The sequence below is a fragment of the Xenia sp. Carnegie-2017 genome, unplaced genomic scaffold (genome assembly GCF_021976095.1).
Source record: "Xenia sp. Carnegie-2017 unplaced genomic scaffold, XeniaSp_v1 HiC_scaffold_19, whole genome shotgun sequence".
NCBI classification, from domain to species: Eukaryota; Metazoa; Cnidaria; class Anthozoa; order Malacalcyonacea; family Xeniidae; genus Xenia; species Xenia sp. Carnegie-2017.
Window position 1 is genome coordinate 9411614 of NW_025813481.1, and position 25803 is coordinate 9437416.

The following is a 25803-nucleotide window of genomic DNA, read 5'->3' on the forward strand; positions in this document are numbered from 1 at the left end:
TCAAACTTTCATTTTTGCTGATTAACTCTTTCCTCTAACGAATTATTATGTGACATAAACTTTATGCTATAAAGAACGAATCATTATTATTGAAATATTTATCAACATAACAGGAAAGAGATTATATTATATACCGGTCTCTGACTCTTTTTCACGTGTCTCTCCCCGCGAATTTGTCTTCATTGTATTTTTCAAAGTTATAGAAGTATTCTAATAACGCAAATTACAAAGATATTAACAATAAGCTACTCACACAGGAAAGTCAATAAATAAGTGCATAAAACAAGATTCATACATTAAATATGCTTTCCGGCATATGTCATTTCTAAACTGAACGCTTTCGCCGTTGCATATACCTGCAGGACAAACACGTGTACATTTCGTAAACACCGTGAGTTGTGCATTGTCATATTAAGCATTCTGCATTCCAACAATACTCTCAAGCTTGCACTGCTCTAAATTAAAACGTTTTTACGACCATGGTTATATATGTTTGTAAATGTAGATCGTCCAGGTTGGTATAGTCCTGAGAAGGACTGTTTATGTTGTTGTTGACTGACGTTTCGATAACCTTAGCGGTAGTCATCTTCAGAGTCAAATGAGGAGTAAACGTCAGGTTAGTTGTATTTGTTATCTGGTTCTTACGTCATTGTATTGTGTGTACAGGAAGTATTGTCTGTTATTGAATTATGTGAATTAATTAATTTTAGTGAATATGGTACAATTTACCAAAGATGTCGAAGCGATACTCTTCCTTTTTCGACTGTTTGGTAAAGACAATCAGAAACTACGAACAACAGTTTATCGCAAGCCAACACATACTGACCGACTACTAGAACAATCATCTTACAACCCTATATCACACAAAGCCACACAGTCAGAACATTAACAAGACGTGCACAAATCATATGTGATTCACCGGACGCTCTACAAAACGAAAACAACTATCTCAAACGTGTTTTGACAAAACAACTATAACTCTGACTTTATCAAACGCGACACTTACAAACCCAACGAACCCAACGAACGAACAACTCAGTGACAACAGCAACGATACCTTACATCAAGGTACGTCTGAGACTATCTCGCGTATCTTACGACCATACAACATACGTGTCGCACATAAACCAATCACAACGTTACGACAAGTACTAACGAACATAAAGGACAGAACAACCCAACGAACGACAAGGTGCAGTTTACAAAATAAATCCGACTGCCACGCCTCCTATATCGGGGAAACTGGCAGGAACTTAAACATAAGTTTACTGAGCACAAACGAGCTACTAAGAAACAAGGCAAAACTAATCACATTGCCGAACATCATCGAATCACAAAGCACAACATTGACTGGGACTCGGCAAAATGCATCACTTACAGTACTGACTATAGACAACGGCTTACATTAGAAAGTTGGTATACCAACTTGGAACAAACCCCCCTGAACAGATCACAGCAATTACCGGCACCTTACAAACGACTTATTCACAATACAAACAAACGATCAACTAAAAATATTACACTTCAAACTAATTCACAATGACAATAAACAATTGACACCCACATTACAACTAAAAACGTCACACCTAAATCACACATCACAACTAAAAATAAAATATTTCACTTCACACTAAATCCACAATGACAATACACATTTCCTGTACACACAATACAATGACGTAAGAACCAGATAACAAATACGGCTGACCTGACGTTTACTTCTCATTTGACTCTGAAGATGACTACCGCTAAGGTTGTCGAAACGTCAGTCAACAATAACAAAACAGTCCTTCTCAGGACTTTTATTAACCTGGACGATCATCATTTACAAACATATACTTTAACACTGTTAGCATTCTCATCACTCATTTAAGCTTAAACTGACAGTGTCTCTGTAATAAAATGTTTGTGTGACAATGGTGTTACATGATTATAGTAAGTACATAAAACGCCACTTTTGTCATGTGTCACCAATGCGCAATGTCTAGCTAGGAGTCTTTTCTACTTGAGTAGTCCAGTTGTCGTTAGGTCAGAGGTAGGCACGTTTTTGGTCAGCGGAGACCCTCATTTAGATGGTTGTATTTGTGGTTGTATATGCCAGAAAAATGGATGCGATACATATATCGGTTCAGAAAAATAGAAGCAATTGTATAAAGAGTTTTACATAAATATTGTACCAAATATACTTCTCACGTGCATGCAAAGAGAAAAGTTGAGTTTTAACAGAATTTGAAAGCGCGAGAAACTGATTTGAGAGGGAAATGCCGTCAATGGTGACATGTATCACATGGGTCAGCCGTGGTGTGGCCAAAACTGTGCCAGATAAGGTGATTACTTGTTCTTTTCTTTTTGAATTGTAGTTTTACTATATTCTTTACTGCAATCAATATGATTTCAGGTTGAACTGTCACAGGAAGAATTGGAGCAGCTTATTAATGAGACAAAGACAAAATAATGTATGTGGTTTATGTTTTAACTTTGTGTGAATGGGTTGCATCTGGTAGAGTAACGTTTAATGCTTGTTTATGTTGATTGACCAGGTTACTGCTATCCTGAGTACTGTTAATTTTAGTGTTCATTTTTGTCATCCTTTGCAGTCATCTTCACTCCATGAGTGTAGGAAGATCGCGGGGGCAGGTGGGGGGCTCATATTGAAAACAATGCATTTAAAAGGACCTGAATACCATGCATATATGAATGTGAGCCGTCCCCCAGTTATCAATCTTCCTACAGGGTTTAATTTAAATCTTTTTTGAGTATGTATATTGATACCAGGGTTTTAGAATTCAGTATCCCTCCCGTTAATCTAGTATCCAAAATTTGAATACATTACTAATTGGTTTACATAAGCCCTGGGTCGAAAATAACACAACACTTAGGGTAACTCTCATTTTATTATTAATGTAGCTCCTTTTAAAATACCTCAAAATTCCTTTCATTGAAATCGGAAAAGTTTTTTCAATGTGAAGACACTGTTCAGAATGTCAACTCATAAATTCATCCATTAGGAGGAACAAATTATTATTAAATAAGAATGCTATTATGCTAGACATGTGTAACTGCACTATTTTATGAAAAATTAGAGGTGATACATTTATTACTATCCCTGTTTTGTGGTATCCCATTGGGACACAAGTAAAATACGCTTTGTATCCAAAACAGAATCCCCATTACCCTGTGTATATTGGATACCGCAAATTTCATACCTTGTCTTACACCCATGCTCTTGGTCATAACTCACCCAACAGTCCTTCTCATTACTCTTCTACCTCTATGATCAGCACTCTTCTGATTTCAACCTCTGTTCTAACCTGGAAGTTCACTACTGCTCTTACCTCTACCTTTGTTTTTGTACAAACTTTGCACTGCTGGCTTGGTCTGTATAAAAACAACTTGGTCTGGTGTTTCTTGGTAAAACCTCACCCTCGGTTATTAAGATCTTATCAATTGAATTGAATTATTGCTCTTCAGATCTGGGAGGCTAAAATATTAGCAGGTAAAGGATTGTAGTTCACCTCGTAGTAATACCTAACATACCTGATTAATTTTTAATTTTAGAGCAAAAGAAGGTGATGAATACAGTGAAGGCAAGCTGAACACAGAAATATCCAACTTACAGTACGTGATCAAGAGCAGTCTGATAACTCTGACAATGACGAAAATACTATCCTTCAAGAATACAATTTGGATAATTATGATGATGAAGGAGAAGGTGGTTTCATTCAGAGTTTTGGGTTCATAATTAAATAAAAAGTTATGAATTTTTGGCATGGGATTTACTAGTGTGTTAAAACTGAAAGTTAGTCTCACACAAGTCACTTTGGCTACAGTAAAGGGTTGTTATAATTTAGCTTAAGTTTGACATAGGTTATTGACTACCACGATTCTGTACCTTATTCTTGACTCGTGAAATAATTAAGCCTAAATATTTAATTTCGTGCACAGTAAACCGGTCTGCAAGTTTGGTGCTATGTAAATATTTAGGTGTTCACTGCACAAAAGCAATGCATTTCTAAAGAAATGAACAATGAGAATGATTTGAAATTTATATAGCAAGACCAAAACTTGCAGACTAGCTATGCTATTCGCGATGCCTCACTCCTCGTCCATCATTTTACTAATCGCTATAAATTTTGGCCTCACAGATAAAAAATATGGTGGACATATACTTATGTAGTGTTGTGTTGATCTGTAGGTGTTGTCCTGACAGGTGCAGGAATGGCCGGACTGACGTACTTTCTGAATAATGACGATGATCCATACATCACTCTTAAAAACTCGGTAATTGTCAATTCAATGAGATTTTTTCACTTTCATTTACAACTATTCCTCAAGATGGGCGTCGTTTTGGTTTTTGTTCATGATAGCTCAAAGGGGGAAGGGTTAGGGAGGGTGTCAATTTACAATTTTTTCATGTAATGTCTCTCGTGGAAATTTTCCTCCGTTCTCTTTTGAGACAGTTGGAAAACAAAACTTACTATTTCCTTGAGCACACATTAAACATTTATTGGATGAGGTTGAGCATGATATCAAGAATTATTTAGTAAGTCTGAACAATTTTGATATTGTACTTTGGCCCGAATTCAATTGTTTTATTATTTACCTCGACTAACTGAAATATTATTCTCATATCAATGTAGAACATTTTTAAAATCTTTGCTAATTTGTCCTTGTCAGACGGTTTATTCAAGTTCTTCTGCTTTAAATATGTTGTAAATATTTTTAAAGCGAGCTTCGCTGCTTTTCTAGTGTTTTACGCATCCTTTTGTTTCAAAAGCTTTTGCATATCGCTTTTAAAACTGCGGCAAATCGCTTATTTGATTTCTTTTCAAAATCGTCTTTTAATGGCATCAGTAATTGTAGAAACTATTCTTTTTAAATGAACGTCATCATTACAGGTATTTGGAAATATTTGTAAATATGACGTCATCGTAGATATCGAGAATATTTTCTGGTTCGTAGTTGACGTTCTCCGATCAAAACTGACATTGCTTACATAGTGAATAATAGCTAATATTTCTTATTGATGAACAGATTCCTGTATTTGCGCCATCATTACTTTGATGTACACATGCACTCTTTAGCAAGTTGATCATGTACAGTGAACGCAAGTTGAATGCTTTTCTTAAACGTGTGGTCACGATTTATTTGGGACGATGAAGAGAAAGAAGATTTAAACATTAAGCCAACGGATAATTTGATCATTATCGGAAAGGTTGAGGACGAATTTAGCAACCTAGAAATACATGGTACGTTTTGAAAACATTCTTGAAAGCGAAACTGTCCAAATTTCAATAATAGACGATAATATTAATAAAAGCGACTTCGATATTGCTCTGAACGGCGTGTTTGTCGTGGCGAATGATAATTACGTCATTCTTAAAGTGCCTATATCACCTATCAGATTTTATTGTTTTGAATAGAGCATGAAAAGGTTGTAAATAAGTTTCAAAACATTTTTTATTTAAATGAATAGTTTTTGAAAAATTACCTGTAAGCTAAATTAAAGATTGCAATTTCGGCTCGTTTCAATTTTCGTCGTCTTTGGGGACTGGGACTCAGGAACGCGTCCTTTGTCATTTACATAAAACAAAAGAAACAGATTCCGAAAACAGACATCTCGTTTTCTTGATATTCAAGATGATACAAGAGTTTTGGACAACAGATTGTGTATATCTTGTAAAACATCTTCAGACTAATCATTGTTTTATTTAAAATTGTCTGCTTGTTCTGATTACTTGTCATTTACTATAAAATGAATTACAATTTCTGTAACTAGTTGGGAAAATTGTATTTTTTTTTACGTAACCGTCGCTATGTCGTGTTCAGAATCGGTTTCTAGCTTTAACGAGGGTCGTACAGTTGTCCTCATTATGAAATGAAAGATGAAACATTTGAAACGACATCAAATTTGTGGGTGAAGCTGGCAGCATCTTATTCTTGAAGATTGAAATTATCCCATACGCAGACGAACCTCTAGCCATATGCCTTTAGCTGACGAATTGTAGATTGAAGATTATGAAAGACGAAGAGAAAAGAAGAATTAAGCCATCGTTTAAATGGGCAAAACACTATATATACTTTGTTCGATCTAATATTCCCGTTATATCGTATCGATGAAAGTTGTTTACATCACAATATAAACGATAACTAAACATCAAGATTATTGGTTTTTAGTGCACATGTTTGAATTGCAATAACAAATTCTTGGTTGATGCAAGAGAATGACGCTGCTGTAATGGGTAGTGCATTCAACCAGTCCTGAATTTACAACTTGAGTGCGTGACATACGAGCATCTGCAGACAATAGCGTAATTTTTCTGGCACATTTGATGTCATTTCAAATGTTTTATTTTTATTTCACATTCAGGACAAACGTGCGAGCCTTGTTAAAGCTAGAAAGAGCTCTAAATAGCGACCATTTTGTAAGAAGATGTAGTTTTCCCAATTAATTACCGGAATTGTAACTCATTTTATAGTAAGTGACAAAGGACGCGTTCCTGAGTCCCAGTCCCTAGCACGACGGATTTTTACTATTTTCCATCTTTAAAGCTTTATTATAAAAACTATTCAAGTAAATCAAAATATGTTTTGGAAACTTTAGTAACTTTATGCTCTATTCAAAACCATAAAAATCTGTAGGTGATATAGGCACTTTAAATGAACTGTTGAAAACTAAAAACAAAGATATAGCAATAAACTAAATGACGCGATGCATTTCGGCAGACTTTTCATCGGGTGTCGCGTCTGCTTTAATGAAAACGAAAATATTACTTATGATGAAAAAGCATAAATAATTAGGTAAACACATAAACCATCCATATTTATACAATCTGATTTCCTCTGCTTAGTTTACAATGAAGACGATAATGATCTTTATGTTCATCATGACATTATGTTGGACTCATTTCCTTGCCTTGGAATGGCTTGGCTTTGATGCAAAATGACCATAAACAAGGTTTGATTAAGTGTTTATCCTATTTGCTCAAATGAGTTTGAAGTGGAATTTAAGTCTGTAAACTTCGTTTTTCAATAACCCGAAGGCGTGTAATACGTATATATTTTATGTGTAAGTACAAAATAATGTTATTTCATGTAGTAGATTTACAAAATAGTGTTATTTTATGCAGCGGAATTACAGAATAGTGTTATTTCATGCAGTGGAATTACAAAATAGTGTTATTTCATGCAGTGGAATTACAAAATAGTGTTATTTCATGCAGTGGAATTACAAATTAGTGTTATTTCAGTCGACAGATGCATGAATTTGTGTTAGAGCAATTGTGTTAAAGAATATGTGTCAACCAAGATGCATTGCGCGTTAATCACAGCGTCACGGCCATTTTGTGGGTCGAGAAAATGGTGGATTTTGTTTTTGTAGTCCATGCAACTTAGATTAACGATAATGATTAATGTAAAATAGGATTTTGAGTAATTTCGAAAACTTGTGATTTGAATTGGCGTCTTTGCTTAAGCGTGGACGGCAAGAACTTGATTTCAACTACACCTGATTCGTTTTCGGATGGACTTATACAACGAGAGTTTAAGACAAAGAGACTCTGCTGCAATCGCAGAACAGACGCGCAGTGAATTTGCTTCATATGCACTTCAAATTTTTATGTGAAAAGACGTGTAGTTAGTCTACATGTATAATATCTCAATCAAAACCAAAAGGTAACGATGCAAACATAAAGAAAAATGCGCAATGCATCTTGGTTGACGTACATATTCTTTAAGAGTTGTTATATGGAAAGTTGTTCTGTATAAATAGGTTTAGATTAACAATTAGATTACGAGCTCGAGATTATATTTGATAGGGCGAATGTTTTAGTAGAATCATAATAGCATTTGTATAGAAAAGGATTGCTATAGTTTTCCTTAATTTTTTGCTTTATTCATTAGTTGTTTTTTACATTGTTTGTATTAAAAAGCAGGAGACTCAATGCATGTTTAGTTATTATTTCATCGAATTTTTGTTTGTTTTCTTCCTTTTATTTCTCAACGTTGTTTTAGTGGCAACAGTTGTAAACAGACAAGTTCATAGTCAGAAACCTGAGTAAAACAAAACAGCAGGGTTAAAGCCATATTTTTCAGGAGTAGAGTTACCAATGAGTAAAGTTGCCATGAGTAGAGTAGCCAATGAAGTTAAAGCATTTGCAAAAGAATACTAGTATGATTCTACTCAATATAAAGAGTGTTCGATCGATAGTATATACGTAGCTGTGTCAATACGGTTAATTTATGACAGTCTCGGGTTTGTATCGATTCTGATTGTTCTCATAAAGTTAGTTAACAATTTCTATAGTAGTTATTACATGCAGAAAATATTTGCAGAAATAATATAGCTCGCTTAAAATTGAAAATAACTTTTGATGTCTGTCAGTATCAATAAAAAGCCGAAATGAGGTCATGTGCCCAGTCGTTGTCAGTGACGGATTACTAATTACGGGCCTGTACGTTAAGACAAAGTTGTTGGGCTTTAAGTCTTATATCTTCCCTAAGTTCAGTCTCTTGATGATATTTGCGTTTCTTACGCTCCTTTGCCTTTACATTTCCCAGCTTGTTTTTGTATCTCATCGTATCAACAATAAGGAATAAATTTAAAATTCAAACTGGGAAAACCCACTACTTCACGAGTTTTGAGCATCGTGCATTTGAACAGTAGATCGCACGGTATTTAGTAGCATAAATGGTCTAAATTAAGAACATTTAACTAGTCCGGAATGGCAAAAACGAAAAACTAATTATGTCTAGATACAATGCGCCTCCAAAACTACCGTAGGCTTCAGCCTGTAACTTACTGAGTAACTCGCCACTGGTCGTTGTTTGATATTATTGATATTATACGCTCCAAATCTTTCTATTTCAGGTAATATGGTTGCTGTAGGAACAATGGAACCATATATCAATATTTGGGATCTTGACGTGATTGACCATTGACCAGTTTAAGACGAAAGAAGAAAAGCAAGAAGGTATTATTGTACTCGAATTAGGTATTCGTCTCTTTCTGTTCGGCTTGTCGCAACAGCAAATCCTTTTCCTCCATCGTTTCTGCTGTATCTTCTTATTTTAAACGATGCATGTTCTCTGCGTGCATTCATTTATCTCTCTGGTCTCTTATCTGACAGCTCTAAATCCTGTTTTACTTTATCGCAGCATCGTCATCTTCATCTCAGCAACATTTAATCCACATGATAGTTTTCTGGGAAACATCGGAATCTCGGAAAATAAACTCACTATTTCTCTGGAGGCATTAAGCGTAAGCTATTGTTATATTTTACTACTTACTTTCCATATCTTGTATTTAGACGATATCTTCCACCATTCGCTTAAGTAGACTTCATTATGAAATACACATGTTCTCTAAACAGTGAGCTGTGTCTCATTTTAGATTAAAGGTCTCATTAAACCTGTAAATTCAATCATTTTTGTAGAAATCACCAGAAACCGGGCACGTCGATGCAGTTCTCGATCTTCCTGGAACAAAAATACCAGGTATTCTGTCCATGAATGGTTTTGTTTGGCTGTTATGCATTTAAATGCTTGGCATGGCTTGTCTTCTGCGTGTTGCCTTATAGTAAACTCTTGCATTAGTATGCTAAAAACTCTAGACGGATTAACATCGTACAAAATAAATTCCATTAAATTGATCGAACATTAAAGTGCCTACGTATGTCAGGGGAAAGAATTCTATAGATAGTTGAATCAATTTAAGAACATTTGATTGGATGAAAATATCTCTTGTACTTTTGGTCTAGAAGTTGGTAGCTTCGTGCCGGCTCGACGTAAACACTTGCACTAAGATATATAGCTTTTATTATGCAGGTTTTATTGTAAACAATAAAGCTGTTAGAGCAAAACCAGAAAAAAGTGCATTACATATTTGAGTTGCCGCATACGTGTGTAAACGTTGTGTAGATGGCGAGCAATCTTTTAGAATTGAAACCGTTCGGGCGCCATTTCCTAGAATTTCTAGTTTATTTTACGTGTATCTTTACGAACAAGCGTTTTCTCCTTACGTCATTTCCTGGCGCGGTGCCTTCTTCTAGACTCAAAAGTGTATGAAGAAAAATTTTCAATCGATGTGACTTATTGCAAATGAGCGTAAAATCGATTTAACTATCTAAAAAGTTATTTCCTTGAAACTTTTGTTGATAACAAAATACCGGAGGACGTAGCCTGTTTGTATGTTTGCAGGGTTTATGCCGGTTCGGCCTTCGTTGTTCTTTGGGATCTAGCCGAATCAAAGTGTGTAAATGTCCTTACATCATAGTAATAAGGTAATTATGTTATTGTAAAGGTCACTCTTTCTTTTTTTATGATATTTTGTGCACCGTAGCCTTGAGCTTTTAACTCATTGCAATATTAAATGCAACAATGATAAATTTTACAAAGATTGAACGTTATAATCATAATTAAAGTATATCAATTATAGTGGTATGTTTTATTGTTCAACGCTTTGCAATTTGTATGTAAATGTGACTCTTATACTGCAGTGTGTAACAATATTCGAACGCAGATCACGAAATCTGGGATATTTTCATGCTCTACAGTTCTTCCGGAGAAGATTGAGTTGTTTTTTTCTGGTGGTAGCTTTAAAATATTTTGTCATGCACGTTCCTTTATGCTAGCATATTTTGTATTTCCAAAGACACGAGTATCTCTACTAAATTCTTTGACTTTGACTGAAGTGAAACGCTTTCTGAACAAAAATAGTATAAAGGTTTTGAGACAGGTTTTGAATTTTACATTATTTACATTTATTATAAATTAAAGTACATAGTAATACTTGTGTGATATTACGTTATTATCATACTTGTCATCCCATGAAATAGGGCGGTAACCGCTGACCACGTCGTGTAAACCTCAGCATGTTGGAGCATGGTCGGTGTGAACTATTTAACAAATAGATTAAACTTAACTGTTGTCTATACAGGATAAACGGGTATGACGACATTTGTGATATAAGAACTGATGAGTGGCCACGAGCTACCAAGGTGATTGATTATAATTATCACAAATTACGTCTTACCTGTGTATCTTTAACTGTTTAGACAACGGTTGATTGTAATCTATTTGTTTTATATAATAAAGTAAAATAATTCCCCTTTTTAACCGGCAAACAAGTTGTTTTTGTTTTCCCCAAGACTTGAAAATTTAAAAAAGTCAAGATTTTGCAAGTATTACGCGTTCATGATCTGTAGGATTAAAGAAATGCTATTGGCTAGCTTAAGTCTTGTGCTAGAATGAGATTGCCTAGCACAATGAACAAGCAATGGCTGATCAATTTTTTTGAAATTGTGTCATCGAAGACGAAGTGTAAATCAACGTTTGGGTTTGAAAACCGGGTTTTTCTTTTCTCTTGGCTCAAATACGTCAACAGCTTCAAGTACATCTTAATATCTTTATTTGCCCATTCAGGGATAAATTCAAGTTATCAAATAATTTCGCTGTTCGTTTGTAATTTAAACATAAGAAATTTTGTGACGGTAATAGAAAAATGCTTGAAAATATCTCCGAAATTATGTTGAAAACGCAGACATTGTAATCAATTATGTTTGAAACAATCCTATCATATTATTGTGAATCTTCCAAGACCAGATGACTGCACAAGACATGTATAAAAAAATTGAACAGTTAGGAAAACGTTGCTAAAGACGGCCGCAAGCAACAGAGCGGCTGGAGATCGGCCATCAAAAGCAAACCAAACCATAAACAGTCCTAGTGGTACCGACTGACTGCCCGAGAGAGACTTTTCTGAAGTAAACTCTAAGAAGACACAAATTCTAGATTGCAATAGAAAATATAGATGTTTTACAAATATATCGTTTTGCACTACAAATGCGAACCTTATCTTCTTGGCAAGATGATAACATTTTGTAAAAATTTCGGCAAACGTTTGCTTTAAACGGGAATTATTAGTAAAATAGCATTCTCGTGCAATACTATTCCATATTGATGTTGTGAATGTACTTGCTGGAAAGTCACGCATGCGTAGTGAAAAAATACGCCACGATTTTAGCCGAGTGGGCCTTCTGTTAGATGTCTATTCTGTGACGTAACCAACAAAATATCCCATTTACACAAGTAAATAATCTTTCACAAAGAGAATTTTGGCAAATAAACATTTTACTCATTCACACGGATATAGCTCTGTATAACTTTATAACTTTAATAACTTTACCCCAGAAACTTTGCTCAAGTAAATGTGATCACTTTGAATTTCTATGACTAAGATGTTTGCTAAAAAACTGGATGCCAGTTTTTGAACAAATGACTTTGTCGAAGAAATAGTTGTCAAATTTCTTAATTTACACGAGCAAATAAATTTTGCCAAAGACAATTTTGCCACAGAAACTTTGCTGTAAATTACACTTAATCAGCCAATTTTTAAAACTTTGTCAGATTTAACAACTTGTGACATAATTTAACTCTATGTATTTCAATTGTTTTCTACATTTTTCGTGCGCAAGCTTTTTCTAAAGTGCTTTCTCGGTAACAAAAGTTTTACGTTAAAAATTTTATCATTTGCGTGAATTTTACTGTCAGATGAACGATTGGAAGTCCAACTAATTGTTTCCACCAAAGTTTTTTGCAAATTGTGTTCGTTTTGCAAACTGTTCATTTTTCGATAGCTACATCCAGTATAATAAAAGTATAGAATAAAATTATGAGTAACCATTTTTACTATCAAATACTACAGTAAAGTAAATGGTTTGAACCCAGGAGTATCGTTACATGTTTGTAGATGTGGATCGTCCAGGTTAGTTGAGTCCTGAGAAGGACTGTTGTTTATTGATGTTGACTGATGTTTCGACAACTTTAGCGGTAGTCTACTTCAGAGTCTAAAAGTGAAGATGGCTACCGTTGAGGTTGTCGAAACGTCAGTCAACACCAACAGTCCTTCTCAGGACTCTAATAACCTGGACGATCTACATAAACAAACATGTATACAACAGTATTAGGGAGCTTTAGCAAAGACTACGAGTACGACTACGAGTACGATTTACGTCATTTTGGCGCGAAAACATTGTTGCGACAACAAAACACGTAGCCGTCATCAATCTGAGTACGATGTTTTGTAAAAATTCGTAGTCGCGACTACGATGTCTTTTAAGCAAAGAAAGTAGGTATATTTCTTCACTCTGTAAAAATTAGTTCACAGTACTATTTTCGAGCATCCAGGCTTTAATTTAGAACCCTGTTTGAGCGCAGATGTACATTAAAGGAAAATATGACCTGCAAAACTTTCATGTATTTCGTACGCAAAGTGAAAGGTAAACAAACAATAAAATAGTACAAATATATCGTACATAAAACTTAAAATAGTGAAGATTTTTCAGCCTAAAGAGTCCTATATTCTCGCAAAACCAGTATTACCGATAATATCATTATTGATATACGATCAATTCTAAATCAGTCAACAAAATAATCGCTCCTCAATCAGCTGTTGTGCATTACCAATCAGCGAATTACGTGTTTAACATATTACTTAACAATGACTACTCTCTAGGGTGGGCCGTGGAGATTTTAAGGGGCTACGAATGCGTATATGGCTACAGCTTTGAATATTTCATTTAAACAAAATAAATATTTGGTTTTGGCAGTTGAACTACAGATAAAATATTTTTTGGGCATTGCTGCTGAGCAAGATGAACTATTTTTGTTGCCATTATTAGGTACAGACTGTCAGTTGGCATCCTTATGAAGCACAGCTGTTGCTTACTGGGTCATTTGATAGGCAAGGAAAAGTGAAATTATTTATTTGCTACGTCAGTATGCCACCTTACTTTTTCTCGATTTTTGTTTGTAGAACTGCACAAGTCGCCGACTGCAGAAGTCCAGAGGTAGTAGTTATTGCCATTTTAATTCGTTTCAATGCGTATATACGCAGTGGCGTAGCCAGCGTCGATAATGGAGGGGGTATTTATATATACATGTTGCGATCTGTAGAAAACAATTGATTTCAAAGGAACTTAATACGGCATAACATCAATATATGAATATTGCCTGCCCCATCCCCCCCCCGAAAAAAAAAATTATCGATCTGGTCATGACATTGCAGATAAAGCCATTCCCTATGGATTAACACGACATGAAGCGGCCATATTGGTGCATCAAACAAAAGAACTTTGTTAAAATTCTTTTCAATTGCCACACCAATCTGGGGCGGCTATGACGTAAGGTGAAAACGCTCTGTACGCTTTATTCGCAGCAAAGTTGCAAGTCTTGGAAGTTGAAGGGTGAAGTTGAATGTGCGATATGGAACCATTTTTCGCCCTTTCATTTTTTGGTAAGTTTTTGAAATCTTCTTCACTTCTACAAATCATTTGGGATGTTTGAATGAATGCACATTTATGGATGTAATTAAATTTTACTGTTTTGCAACCGTGTTTCTTTTGGAACGATGAAGCTCCCTTATTTCGCATGCCATGCCGACTGTGCTGAAATCCAGGGTAGTCTGTTACTTTGCATACGTAACATTTCACTCTTTAGGACAAGAATTTTGTATAAATAATCAAGCGACAGTAAAACTTTTCTGAAATAACAAATTCATGCATTTTCCAGTGGCACCAATTGAACAATACTTGTGTCCAGTTAAACTTCGACCTTTGGGAGTTTTTCTCTGCCAGGAAATGTTCGTAAAATAACATGGGAAGTAGAAATTCTACTATTTCCCTTCATTTAATTGCATTCTGCGCGTAATCAACGAATCCGAGTAGACTTGTGTTTCCAATTATTTTTCATATTTACGAGAGGGGGAAAAAAATTCAACATCTTCTACAACCCGGTTTTCTATTTTTTTTCCGCGATGCTGGATAAAAAGATGCTCTTCAATATACGTTCTTAATTTAATTATAATGTTTTATCCCAGATGAATGGTTCACTTTGTTTTCATTTGCTACTCCAACATTGTTGCAATATCTACTCTACATTTTGCTCAGATATATGTATAACGACATCAATAAATGACGTAATAATAAAACAGAGACTTTGTCGCGGGGAAAAATTTGATTGTCGCCGAGTTCTAATAAGAACTGTTTTAGAAATTTAAGAAACTGTGTCTTAAATTTCTAAAATAGTTCTTTTGTTCAGAACTTTCGGGTTAGTGTTCTTATTCTAAAACAGTTCTTTTCAGAACTCTTGGTTTTCTCTGGAGAGTTTTTCCTTGGTTTCAGGCCTTTCGCCATGGCAATTGCTCTTTTTAAGACGAAATGACGTAATAAATTTGAAAATTCATCGTGACGTAGCTGAAGTTGAAGTTCGATAGCGGTTCTATTTAGAAATTACAGTACGAGCTAGTGATTTCTATGTGTTGATGAGTGCGAAGCCAAAAACAACAGTCCCATCATGTAAATCGAGAGCAAGTAATCTATTTGTTTTGTGGAATCATGCTAGCATTCATAAAAAAAAGGGTTGCTATGGTTTTCCTTAATTTGCTTTATGCATTTTTTGTTTTTGACATCTTTCATATTAAAAAGCGAATGACTCTCGCTCAATACATGTTAAGTTATTTTAATTGAAATATCTCAAAGTCGTTTTTAGTGTCAACTTTAGTCTTCTCTAGAATTTTCTTTTGAACTAAAAAATCAAGTTTATCGTAAGAAATTTAAGTGAAACGCTAGACGGCAGGGTCGGCAGCCATGATTTTCTACTCGCCATCTATTGCTTTGCTACTTGCTATCTATTGAAAATAGATTGCGAGAAAAGTAGCCAATCAAATTTAAGCATTTGCAATAGAATGCTGTTATAAGTCCACTAATAGTAATAAGTGAAACTCAAAATTTCCTTTGCTGTATTAGGTCCATTTTAAAATCTGCATGAGCACATCTCGTGCCCTACTCCCCACTCTTCCCTATGACCTACAGTACATAGATACACTCAAATGAATGTCGTTCCAATTTTTCATCATCTATTACAGGCAAGCACCGACAAAGGAAATATTTATTGTTGTGATGTCAGATCAAATGATCCAGTTTTCACCTTAAATGCTCATGACGAAGCCGTCACAGGTATAACAGCTATCTCGTGCTTAATGTATTAATCTGAGTTTTCAGTTACGATTTTAAGATGGTTATACGTATGTTGCCGTTGCAAATCTCCACATTATTAAACATGGCGCAATTATAAGTAAAAGTCGAACTTATGATGAAGAAACGTTACGAAAATTAACTAATTTGGTTCCAGCCTTTCTCTTTGTCAATCGACGCTCTAAATAATAAAGATATCACTTTTAACCGGGCTTTGCTTGGTGAAAGAAATTTTGGTTTAGTGACTGAAATTGTCCTACAGAGTTTACTAATTGACTAAACTTCGTTGTGAAAATACTGTTCTATGGCAGTATTCACCTCGATTCCAATGACGTTTACGACTCTCGCCTGTTGTTCTTGCGTCGACAAATGTTTAAATCCGAGAGTTAACAAAAGGTTTTGTGAAAAAAAAGTTGTTTGCTTTTTGCAGGTATTTCATTTAGTAAGCAACTTCCAGGCTGTCTAACTTCCGTCTCGCAGGACAAAATGGTCAAGGTCTGGGATATCGAGGTATGCATATGATTTGTTTGTCCAAATCGATTGTTGAACTTTTTCTTTATGGTTGTCCGCGACTTGTAAAATAATAGAGATTTCGTGAAAACGTTAGGATATATAGCTACTTGAAGATGTCCGCATTCAGGGCCGTAGCAAGAACGCTAATTGAGGGGTGGTGGTATTTATTTATATGCCCGACTGATATCTTTTGAAGGTAAATTTCGTTTCAAGAGAAATTATTCGCCCCCCCCAACCAAAAATTAACGTTTTAGCTACCGTCCTGTTCACACATTTTGTTGCTAACTACGTAGTTTCATATCTTCTTCGTACACCGTTTGCATTGAAGTTAGATTCACATTTCCAAAACAGCGTTTTACACTGTGTTTGGTGTTTTCTTTCCACCGTTGGTTCTTAAAGTCAAGAAAAACTGGAAAGGTTTTGCCATTCCACAATCACACGATTAATATATGGCTTTTTTCATTCGCATCTCCTGTTTTTAGGCACACTCTGGATGTTAGTTTTTCATTCGCATCGCCTGTTTTTAGGCACACTCTGGGTGTTACTTTTGCCACCTTTCAAGTAGGGAGTTATTATAAAGTTTGGGGACTGAAAAGAAGCTGGGGGATGAATAAATATTCAAATAAAATTGCCTGCGTATGCTAATTCACGCCATCACATGCATTAATATTATGTTCTTATACTTAATTCATTGCGTGCATAAGTGCATTTTCTGAAAAGAAAATTTTAAGCACGTGACCTTACGTTCCGTTATCTTTTTAACAGAACAACACGCCATCTTTTGTGGTGTCAAGAGACATGAAAATGGTTTGTCCTACTTATTGATGTTGTTCGTGTTGTTTTACTGATATCTGTGTAACTTTTGACAATAAATCACCCTATTTTTCTTTTGTCCCCGGGGTCTATTTTTACCATCTTTCAACTGGGAGATTATTAGAGGAGAGTTGAAAATAGCCTGGAGGCTAAATATATTTTCACACCACCATTACACGTTTCATCAATTGGTATAATGCACCATCTCATGTTTCATCAATGATTATAATGCACCATCACATGTTTCATCGATAGTTATAATGCACCATCACATGTTTAATCAATGGTTATAATCCACCATCGCATTTTTTATCAATGGTTATAATCCGCCATCTCATGATTTATTAATGCATAATGCATCATCACATGTTTCATCAATGGCTGTAATGCACCATCACATGTTTCATCAATAGTTATAATGCACCATCACATGTTTAATCAATGGTTATAATCCACCATCGCATTTTTCATCAATGGTTATAATCCACCTTTACATGTTTTATCAATGGGTATAATGCACCATCACATGTTTCATCAATGGTTATAATCCACCATTATATGTCTTATCAATGGTTATAATCCACCATTACATGTTTCATCAATGGTTATAATGCACCATTACATGTTTCATCAATGGGTATAATGCACCATTACATGTTTCATCAATGGTTATAATCCACCAATACATGTTTCATCAATGGGTATAATGCACCATTACATGTTTCATCAATGGCTATAATGCGCCATCGCATGTTTTATTAATGGCTATAATGCATCATTACATGTTTAATCAAACGTTATAATGCACGATCACATGTTTAATCAGTAGGTATAAAGCACGATCACGTGTTTCATCAACGGCTAGAATGCACCATCACATGTTTAATCAATGGTTATAATGCACCATCACATGATTCATCAATTGGTATAATGCACCATCGCACTTTTCATTTATAGGTATAATGCACGATCACATGTTTAATCAATGGTTATAATGCACCATCACATGTTTCATCTATAGGTATAATGCAAGATCACACTATTTAATCTTTAAATACTTCGGTGACACTTTTCATTCTTACGGCGTCAGAAAATTGTTCGCACTGCTTCCTTGAAAATGATTTTCGAAATCTCTATTCTCGCAGGGCTCCATTCTCAACATATCGTCGTCCCGATAGTCCTTATGTATTTGCTTTGGGTGGTGAAAAACAAGGCCTACAGTTGTTTGATATAATACAAAGTGCACCAGGTTTATATATATATTTTTTATTGCTTGTGTTGTTACTTGTCTACTTACCATCTGTTTATCGAACTTTAATTTGTTTGTACCAACAAGCTGTCTTTAACATTTCAGTGATAAATTTTGTTTTGTACAAAACAATTTTGTTGTTGAAATATAGGCTCATCCTATGTCAAATCATCAGACGGTTGTAACTCAAAATTTTGGATTTTGCTCATTTTTACACGAATGATAGATATATGTAAAAACTGAACACATACAAAGTTTGAGGTCAATATCTTAAAAGATGGTTGAGTTACGGCTGTTCAAAAAATTGCTAATTCTAGCACATCATATTCATAAAAAGTCACTTCCGGTGAAAGGCCTAGCTGCAAAACTTGTTAAAATAGTGTATAGTAGTGTGATATTGTTCCAATACTGGTGATATTGGTGCAATTTTTATACGTCCCGGACTAAATGCAAGGCTATGTCATGTTTTATGTGAAAGATTACATATCCAACTATTTGAAACGACTAATTTGACAATTTGCATTTCACAGAGACAAATGGCAGCTACATTAAAAAAAAACATCATTTACAGGACATTTTCCTGACATTAAAAACGCATTTTGAAATTGCTAATTAGAATGTTTATTCGATTACAAATGCAGATTGCTTTTCATACTAATTTCAAGGTAGAGAACGTGGGACATTTAATTATTTTTACAGCAGCTTTACCATGTGTACGAGTGATGTCTCTGAGAATTTTATGTAGTTTATTTGAAAATGTTAATACTTGTATGTTGTATTGATGTCCAGCACTTATGCAGGAACATATTATTTTCCTTCAAAACGAAGTTCAAGTTTGCTCTAAACTGCATCCAAAGACCTTCAAAATTGCAGGTTTAGTTTGAATGATTTTCATGCCTAAGTGCGAACGCGTCAATTCTTTGACATTGGTATTCATTTGCAAAGATAAAAACGATGGCAAACCTTATAAATCGTGCCTTTGCCATTGTGTTGTTGCTAAGAGATGATATAAACGCGTTTTCTGGCCAAAATTTGGGAAAAGCAATCAAAGACACCGTACCGTGTGTATTGTGTGTATAGTGTGTTTAGTGAGTATAGTTTGTATGGTGTGTATGGTGTTAATAGTGTGTATGGTGTGTATAGAGTGTATAGTGTGTATAGTGTGTATAGTGTGTATAGAGTGTATAGTGTGTATAGTGTGTATAGTGTGTATGGTGTGTATAGTGTGTATAGAGTGTATAGTTTGCATAGTGTGTATAGTGCGTATAGAGTGTATGGATTGTATAGAGTGTATAGTTTGTATCGTTGTATAGTTGTATAGGTGTATAGTGTGTATTGTGTATAGTATGTATAGTGTGTATAGTGTGTATAGTGTGTATAGTGTGTATAGTGTGTATAGTTTGTATAGTGTGTATAGTTTGTATAGTGTGTATAGTGTGTATAGTGTGTATAGTTTGTATAGTGTGTATAGTGTATAATGTGTATAGTGTGTATAGTGTGTATAGTGTGTATAGAGTGTATAGTTTGTATGGTGTGTATAGTGTGTATAGTGTGTTTAGTGTGTATAGAGTGTATAGTGTGTATAGAGTGTATAGAGTAACTTTGAAAATTGGTAATCAAGGCATTTAATACATAAAAGATAAAGGTTTCTCCGGATTTTAAATGACTTTCTTATTGAGCTTTCGACTCATTAATGATGATGATGATGATGATGATGATGATGAAACTTTATTAAAGAGGGTACGTGACACAACAAGTGTGAAAAACTTGTGGCCCTCAAACTAACAAACTACGAGATCAATTACAATTTAAAAACCAGAATTACACAAGACTAAAATACTAAAAAAACTGAATAATAAATTATTCTGTGAGCATATCTGAATTAGTTTTATCATAAAGTTTCTTTTTAAAAAGTGTAGCTGATGAACGTTTACGCATAGTAAGAGGTAAACTGTTCCAAAATCGACTTGCATTAGCAGCAAAAGATCTCCCACCATCATTTTGTTCTTTTTTTTGGGTAAACAAATTGTTAAGTCTTTATAACGAATATTTCTATTGTGGCGACTGGCATTTGTTGGTAGAATATCAATAATATAAGATGGACAGTTACCATAGAAACGTTTATGACAAATCATGGCCTTTCTAATTTCCACTTCTTTACTAAAAGGTATCCAGCTCAATTTGGAAAAGAGTGGAATACTCCTATCGCGTGTTGAGGCATCTAGAATTACGCGAGCTGCTCTCTTTTGTAATTTTGTAATTTGATCCAAGTTATCTTTTGTTGTATTTGACCAAACACAGTTACCAAACATCATAGAAGATTTAATAGTGGCATTATAAAACGCAATGCGTTCATCCAATGGTAGATAATATCTTAACTTTTTAAAATGGCCAATTCGTTTAGCTAATTTGGAACATAGCTTATCAATATGATTTGAAAACTTAGGTCTTCATCTAAAATGATTCCCAGAAGCATCTGGTGGAAACCTGCTCTAACATATAATTCCCATTAATATGAACACACAATAATGTAGATGAATTTACCAATTTCTTTGCAATTCTTTTTGCAGTGATAAGCATAGTTTTTGATTTTGTAGAGGTAAGCACCATTAAATTTTTATTTGCCCACGAGTTCAAATTAGTTGTATCCTCTTGCGTGAAGACGTTCGTAGGTGGTGGTATCTTGTAGGAGGGTTTCGGCTTTGTCGATGTATTCTCGTCTGTCCATGATAACTGTTTTGCGTCCTTTGTCAGCTCGTAATATGATTATTTGGTCGTCGTTTTGTAGGTTTTTAATTGCTCGTAGTTCTTCGTAGTGTAGGGTGACAGGTGGTTTGTGGCAGAGGTTATTTGTGATATTGTTTCGAATGTCTTCTTTCGTTTGGTCTGTTAAGTTGGTGTACTTTAAAAGCGGATTCCAGGTCGGCAACGTAGTCAAGTCTACAAGACACCACCACCACAACGTGGTCCCTCCTACAAGACACCACCACCTACGAACGTCTTCACGCTGACCCCAAAACGACCACCAACCGTATCAACCAGAAACTGAAACAACTAAAAGACAAAAAGAAACTAAACGAAAACGACTACAGAAGAATCCGACCCAATGACGCATCCACCGCAAACGACAAAACTTGGCAAGCTACAACACAACTAGACAAAAATGACATCCTAGACTTACTCAATCTTTGCCTCTCCACTGAATTCACCTTCCAAAACACATACTACAGACAAATCTCAGGCACACCAATGGGATCACCACTATCCACCTTCCTCGCAGAAGCCGTCATGCAACACCTCGAAACAAAATCAGTCACAAACAACATTAAACATCAGACTATGGAAAAGATATGTCGACGACATCTTTGCCATAGTCAAGAAAAAGAAAACTGAACAAAGCCTACACACCATAAACAATACCACAAAGAACATTTACTAAAGACGAAGAACAAACAACTTACATTCCTCGACATCCTACTAACCATAACAGATGACGGTACACTAAACACACAAGTATACCGCAAAACCACACAGACCAAATCTCAATTTCAACAGCAATCATCCAACACAACACAAAATAAGCTGCATTCGAACACTCATTAACAGGATAAACACTCATTGTAACACCGAAGAAGCCAAAAACAACGCAACTACTTATACTCAACATTTATTAAAACAATTACACTAGAAACTTCATAAACAAAACTATATACAAAATACAAAACAAACACAAACTTACAAAAGCAACAAAAACCAGACGAAACAGTAAAAATCGTCACATTACCATACACAAACGGGTCATCAGAAATGACTGCCAGACTTCTTCGACCATTTAATATTAACGTCGCCCACAAACCTCAAATCATGTTTCACCAAACATAAAGACAAAACAACAGTTCATGATACAACTGACGCGATCTACATGATACCATGTAAAGACTGTTCAAAGCAATACATAGGACAAACATCAAAGAAAATTGAAACAAGTCTCACAGAACACAAAAACGCCATAAAACGACGAGATCCGAACTCACTACCGGCAGAACATACCCACGGAAACAACCACACATTCGACTGTAGAGAAACTAAAGTACTCGGACGCGCACAGACTAAACACGCACGCGAATTTAAAGAAGCTTGGTACAGTAAAGACAACGACACAATAAACAGACATATCGACGTACCCATCATATACTCACAACTAAAGAAAAACGACAAAAAAACTACAAACAACACCAAAACTACAACACTACACTCTAATAGTATTAACACCGATCATATTCTCAATACAGCAAAACCCATAACGCATTTCACCCCATCCAATCACATTAATCCACCCGCTAATCCAATTAGACGCTCTAAGCGTCTACAAGCTAAAAGCGTGTAAATAAATAATATCCTCGTTCTGATGAAGGCTCGAAAACGAGTCGAAAGCTCAATAAAAAGTCATTTAAAATCCGGAGAAACTTTTATCGTTTAGCGTATAGAGTGTATAGTGTGTATAGTTTGTATAGTGTGCATAGTTTGTATAGTGTATAGTGTGTATAGTGTATGGTGTGTATAGTTTGTATAGTGTGTATAGTGTGTATATTGTGTATAATGTGTATGGTGTGTATAGTGTGTACAGTGTGTATAGTTTGTATGGTGTGTATAGTGTGTATAGTGAGTGTATAGCATGATAAACATGTGTGCTACATTGTGTTTGGAAAACAAGGACGTAACTTGAGTCTCACGATTGCATTGTGATGACTTAATTTAGGCGACTGATTAAATCGTGCACTGTATATAATTTGATTGACGAAAGACCTTGGAATAATTTTGGTTTTTCATTGCATGTGAAAACGGTTTTGTAGAAAATTTCGTAATAATGTTGCAAGTTTGTTGTTTTTCTTTCACACAGCTTCGAAACATTTTGAAAATCGACAATGTTTGATGAACGTTACTACACGACCATCCTCATCAAATGGTGATGAAATGTTAAAGGTTTGTTTCATTTATTTCTCTCCTGGGGAATATTTCAATCGTCAATACTTTTCTGCTCAGCGTATGTCGTTTTCTTTGAAACAAACTACCAACGCTACAGAAAAATTGTTTAGTCACTCGTCTATGTTATTGGAAGTAAAATCCACAGTTTTACCGAACTCTTTAATTGTTGCCCAATATCTTGGGTTTTTTTCGCATGTAAAATGATCTCGATAAAAATTAAGTTAAAATTAGAATCAACAAGGAAATGAATGAATGAACTTTAGTCTTTTGGCATTAGGTCCATAGTCTATATTATTTGGGAGTTGGATGTGTGGAAAATGAAACTTTCAAAGACAATGTTTCAAAAGTTTTGTGAGTAAACTGTGGTACTTGAGCTTGTGCGATGTCCTGACTCTAATTGGAGAAGATTTGAAAATGTAGCGTCTACATACATATATCCTTTGAATTTTTGCAGGCGGAGCCTGGCGAAATAAGCAAAGAGGAGGAAAATATGGACATCGACGCTGCTTTTGCATTGAAGTCACTTAGTTTGGATAAAAATGAAGGTAATGTCCCGTCTGCAAAAAAGATTGTGAAAAAGAAAAAGAAAAAACGAAAATGAACACTTGATTGATCAAATGACATTGTCATCTAAAGCAGGAATCTCAATAAATTATGTATTTGCAACGACAACAGCAAGATGAAATGGATATTATTTCTCCATCGACGTTTATGCCCTCTTTTGTGAAATTACTTTAATATGTTGTTCATGTCGTCTTTAAAAATTACGAGTTTTTCATATGTCGTTCATGTCGTCTTTTAGATAATAACGACTTTTTCAAATTTTCATTTTGTCGTTTAGAAAATAGCTAAAGACTTTTACAAATGTCTAAAGGTAAACATAAAGGCAGACACAAAGGTAGACATAAAGATAAACATTCAGGCAGACATAAAGCTAGACATAAAGGTGGACATAAAAGTAAACATAAAGGTAGACATAAAGGTTGACATAAAGGTAGACATAAAGGTAAACATAAAGGTAAACATAAAGGTAGACATAAAGGTAGACATTAAAGGTAAACATAAAGGTAAACATAAAGGCAGACACAAAGGTTGACATAAAGATAGACATTCAGGAAAATAAAGGTGTGAAATAATGTGAAAATTTGTGAAAATGCGTGATAGTCTTTGTGTGAAAAAATGTTAAAATTGTGAAAAGGCGTGAATTATAATATTGTGTGAAAAATTGTGAAAATTTGTGAAAATGCGAGAATTATAGTCTATGTATGAAAAAATGTGAAAAGGCGTGAATTATAGTCTTTGTGTGAAATAATGTAAAAATTTGTGAAAATGCATGAATTATAGTCTTTGTGTGAAAAAATGTGAAAATGCGTGAATTATAGTCTTTGTGTGAGAAAATGTGGAAAATGTGAAAATTTATGTGAAAATTTGTGAAATTGTGTGAAAGAATGTGAAAATTTGTGAAAATGAGTGAATTATGGTACAACTTTTATAACTGCAGCATACAAATATAAAAATGTTAACTAAAATCAATGTTTAAAATATCCATGATAATTTTCAAAATACTAGCTTGAAAAAAAAGGACAGTCAGGTGTAAAGACAACTTTCCCAATAACCAAGGTCAATATTTAAAGTGCGTTCGCGAGTTGAGGCAGATCGACTTCCTCGTATCGCAGTAATTGCTGACCTAATCAGTGCGAAAGACAGATTTTAACGCATCCACGCTAGTGTGATGCCATATTGCAGCTTTCTCTTTTTTGCCAGCAGATCAGCTAGCCGTTTATAAGCAATTGCCGTCTCTTTCCCCATACCACCTGATGTTGAATAGACCAGTGGTGTAAAAGCAGCATATTCAATCTCTCTTACTCGATCCCCATATTCCCTTTTCTTAGCCATCTCATGCAGACGAGAGAGTGCAGGTAGATTGGTGTTTTGGTAGCTCGACGCGCTTGGGTGAAATACCCTTACATCAAAAAATGCATCTTGCTGTCTAGACCAAAAACCTTTAGCGCGAATGTCTAGTCTCGCTTCTTCTTGCCTATTGGCTGTACGAGGTAATATCACTTCCCCAGAAAGAGGTTGTAATTGTGGCTCTTTCTCAACTGTCGAGCAAACTTCTGCCATCCACTGCGCTGTTATATCTCGAACTTCATTATGTCTCACTATTGGTAATCCACCATGAGGACATATCATCGCGTGATCGGTTGCAAA

At 35.0% G+C, this 25803-nt stretch overlaps 1 protein-coding gene across 1 annotated transcript; it reads left to right on the forward strand.

Moving 5' to 3' along the window:
* The first annotated feature begins 1807 nt into the window (after positions 1-1807).
* On the forward strand, positions 1808-24370 carry LOC124439417 (periodic tryptophan protein 1 homolog). The gene is given in 24 exon segments (XM_046989642.1): positions 1808-2327; positions 2399-2452; positions 3472-3506; positions 3588-3712; positions 4196-4281; positions 5153-5249; positions 6852-6909; positions 6912-6958; positions 8870-8929; positions 8932-8972; positions 9435-9496; positions 9619-9624; positions 10201-10263; positions 10265-10280; positions 13680-13741; positions 13814-13847; positions 14216-14293; positions 15923-16013; positions 16462-16541; positions 17310-17351; positions 18503-18525; positions 18527-18606; positions 23507-23589; positions 24047-24370. Coding segments are annotated over 24 exon segments (1536 nt in total). The 5' UTR covers positions 1808-2261; the 3' UTR covers positions 24194-24370.
* The last annotated feature ends 1433 nt before the right edge of the window (positions 24371-25803 follow it).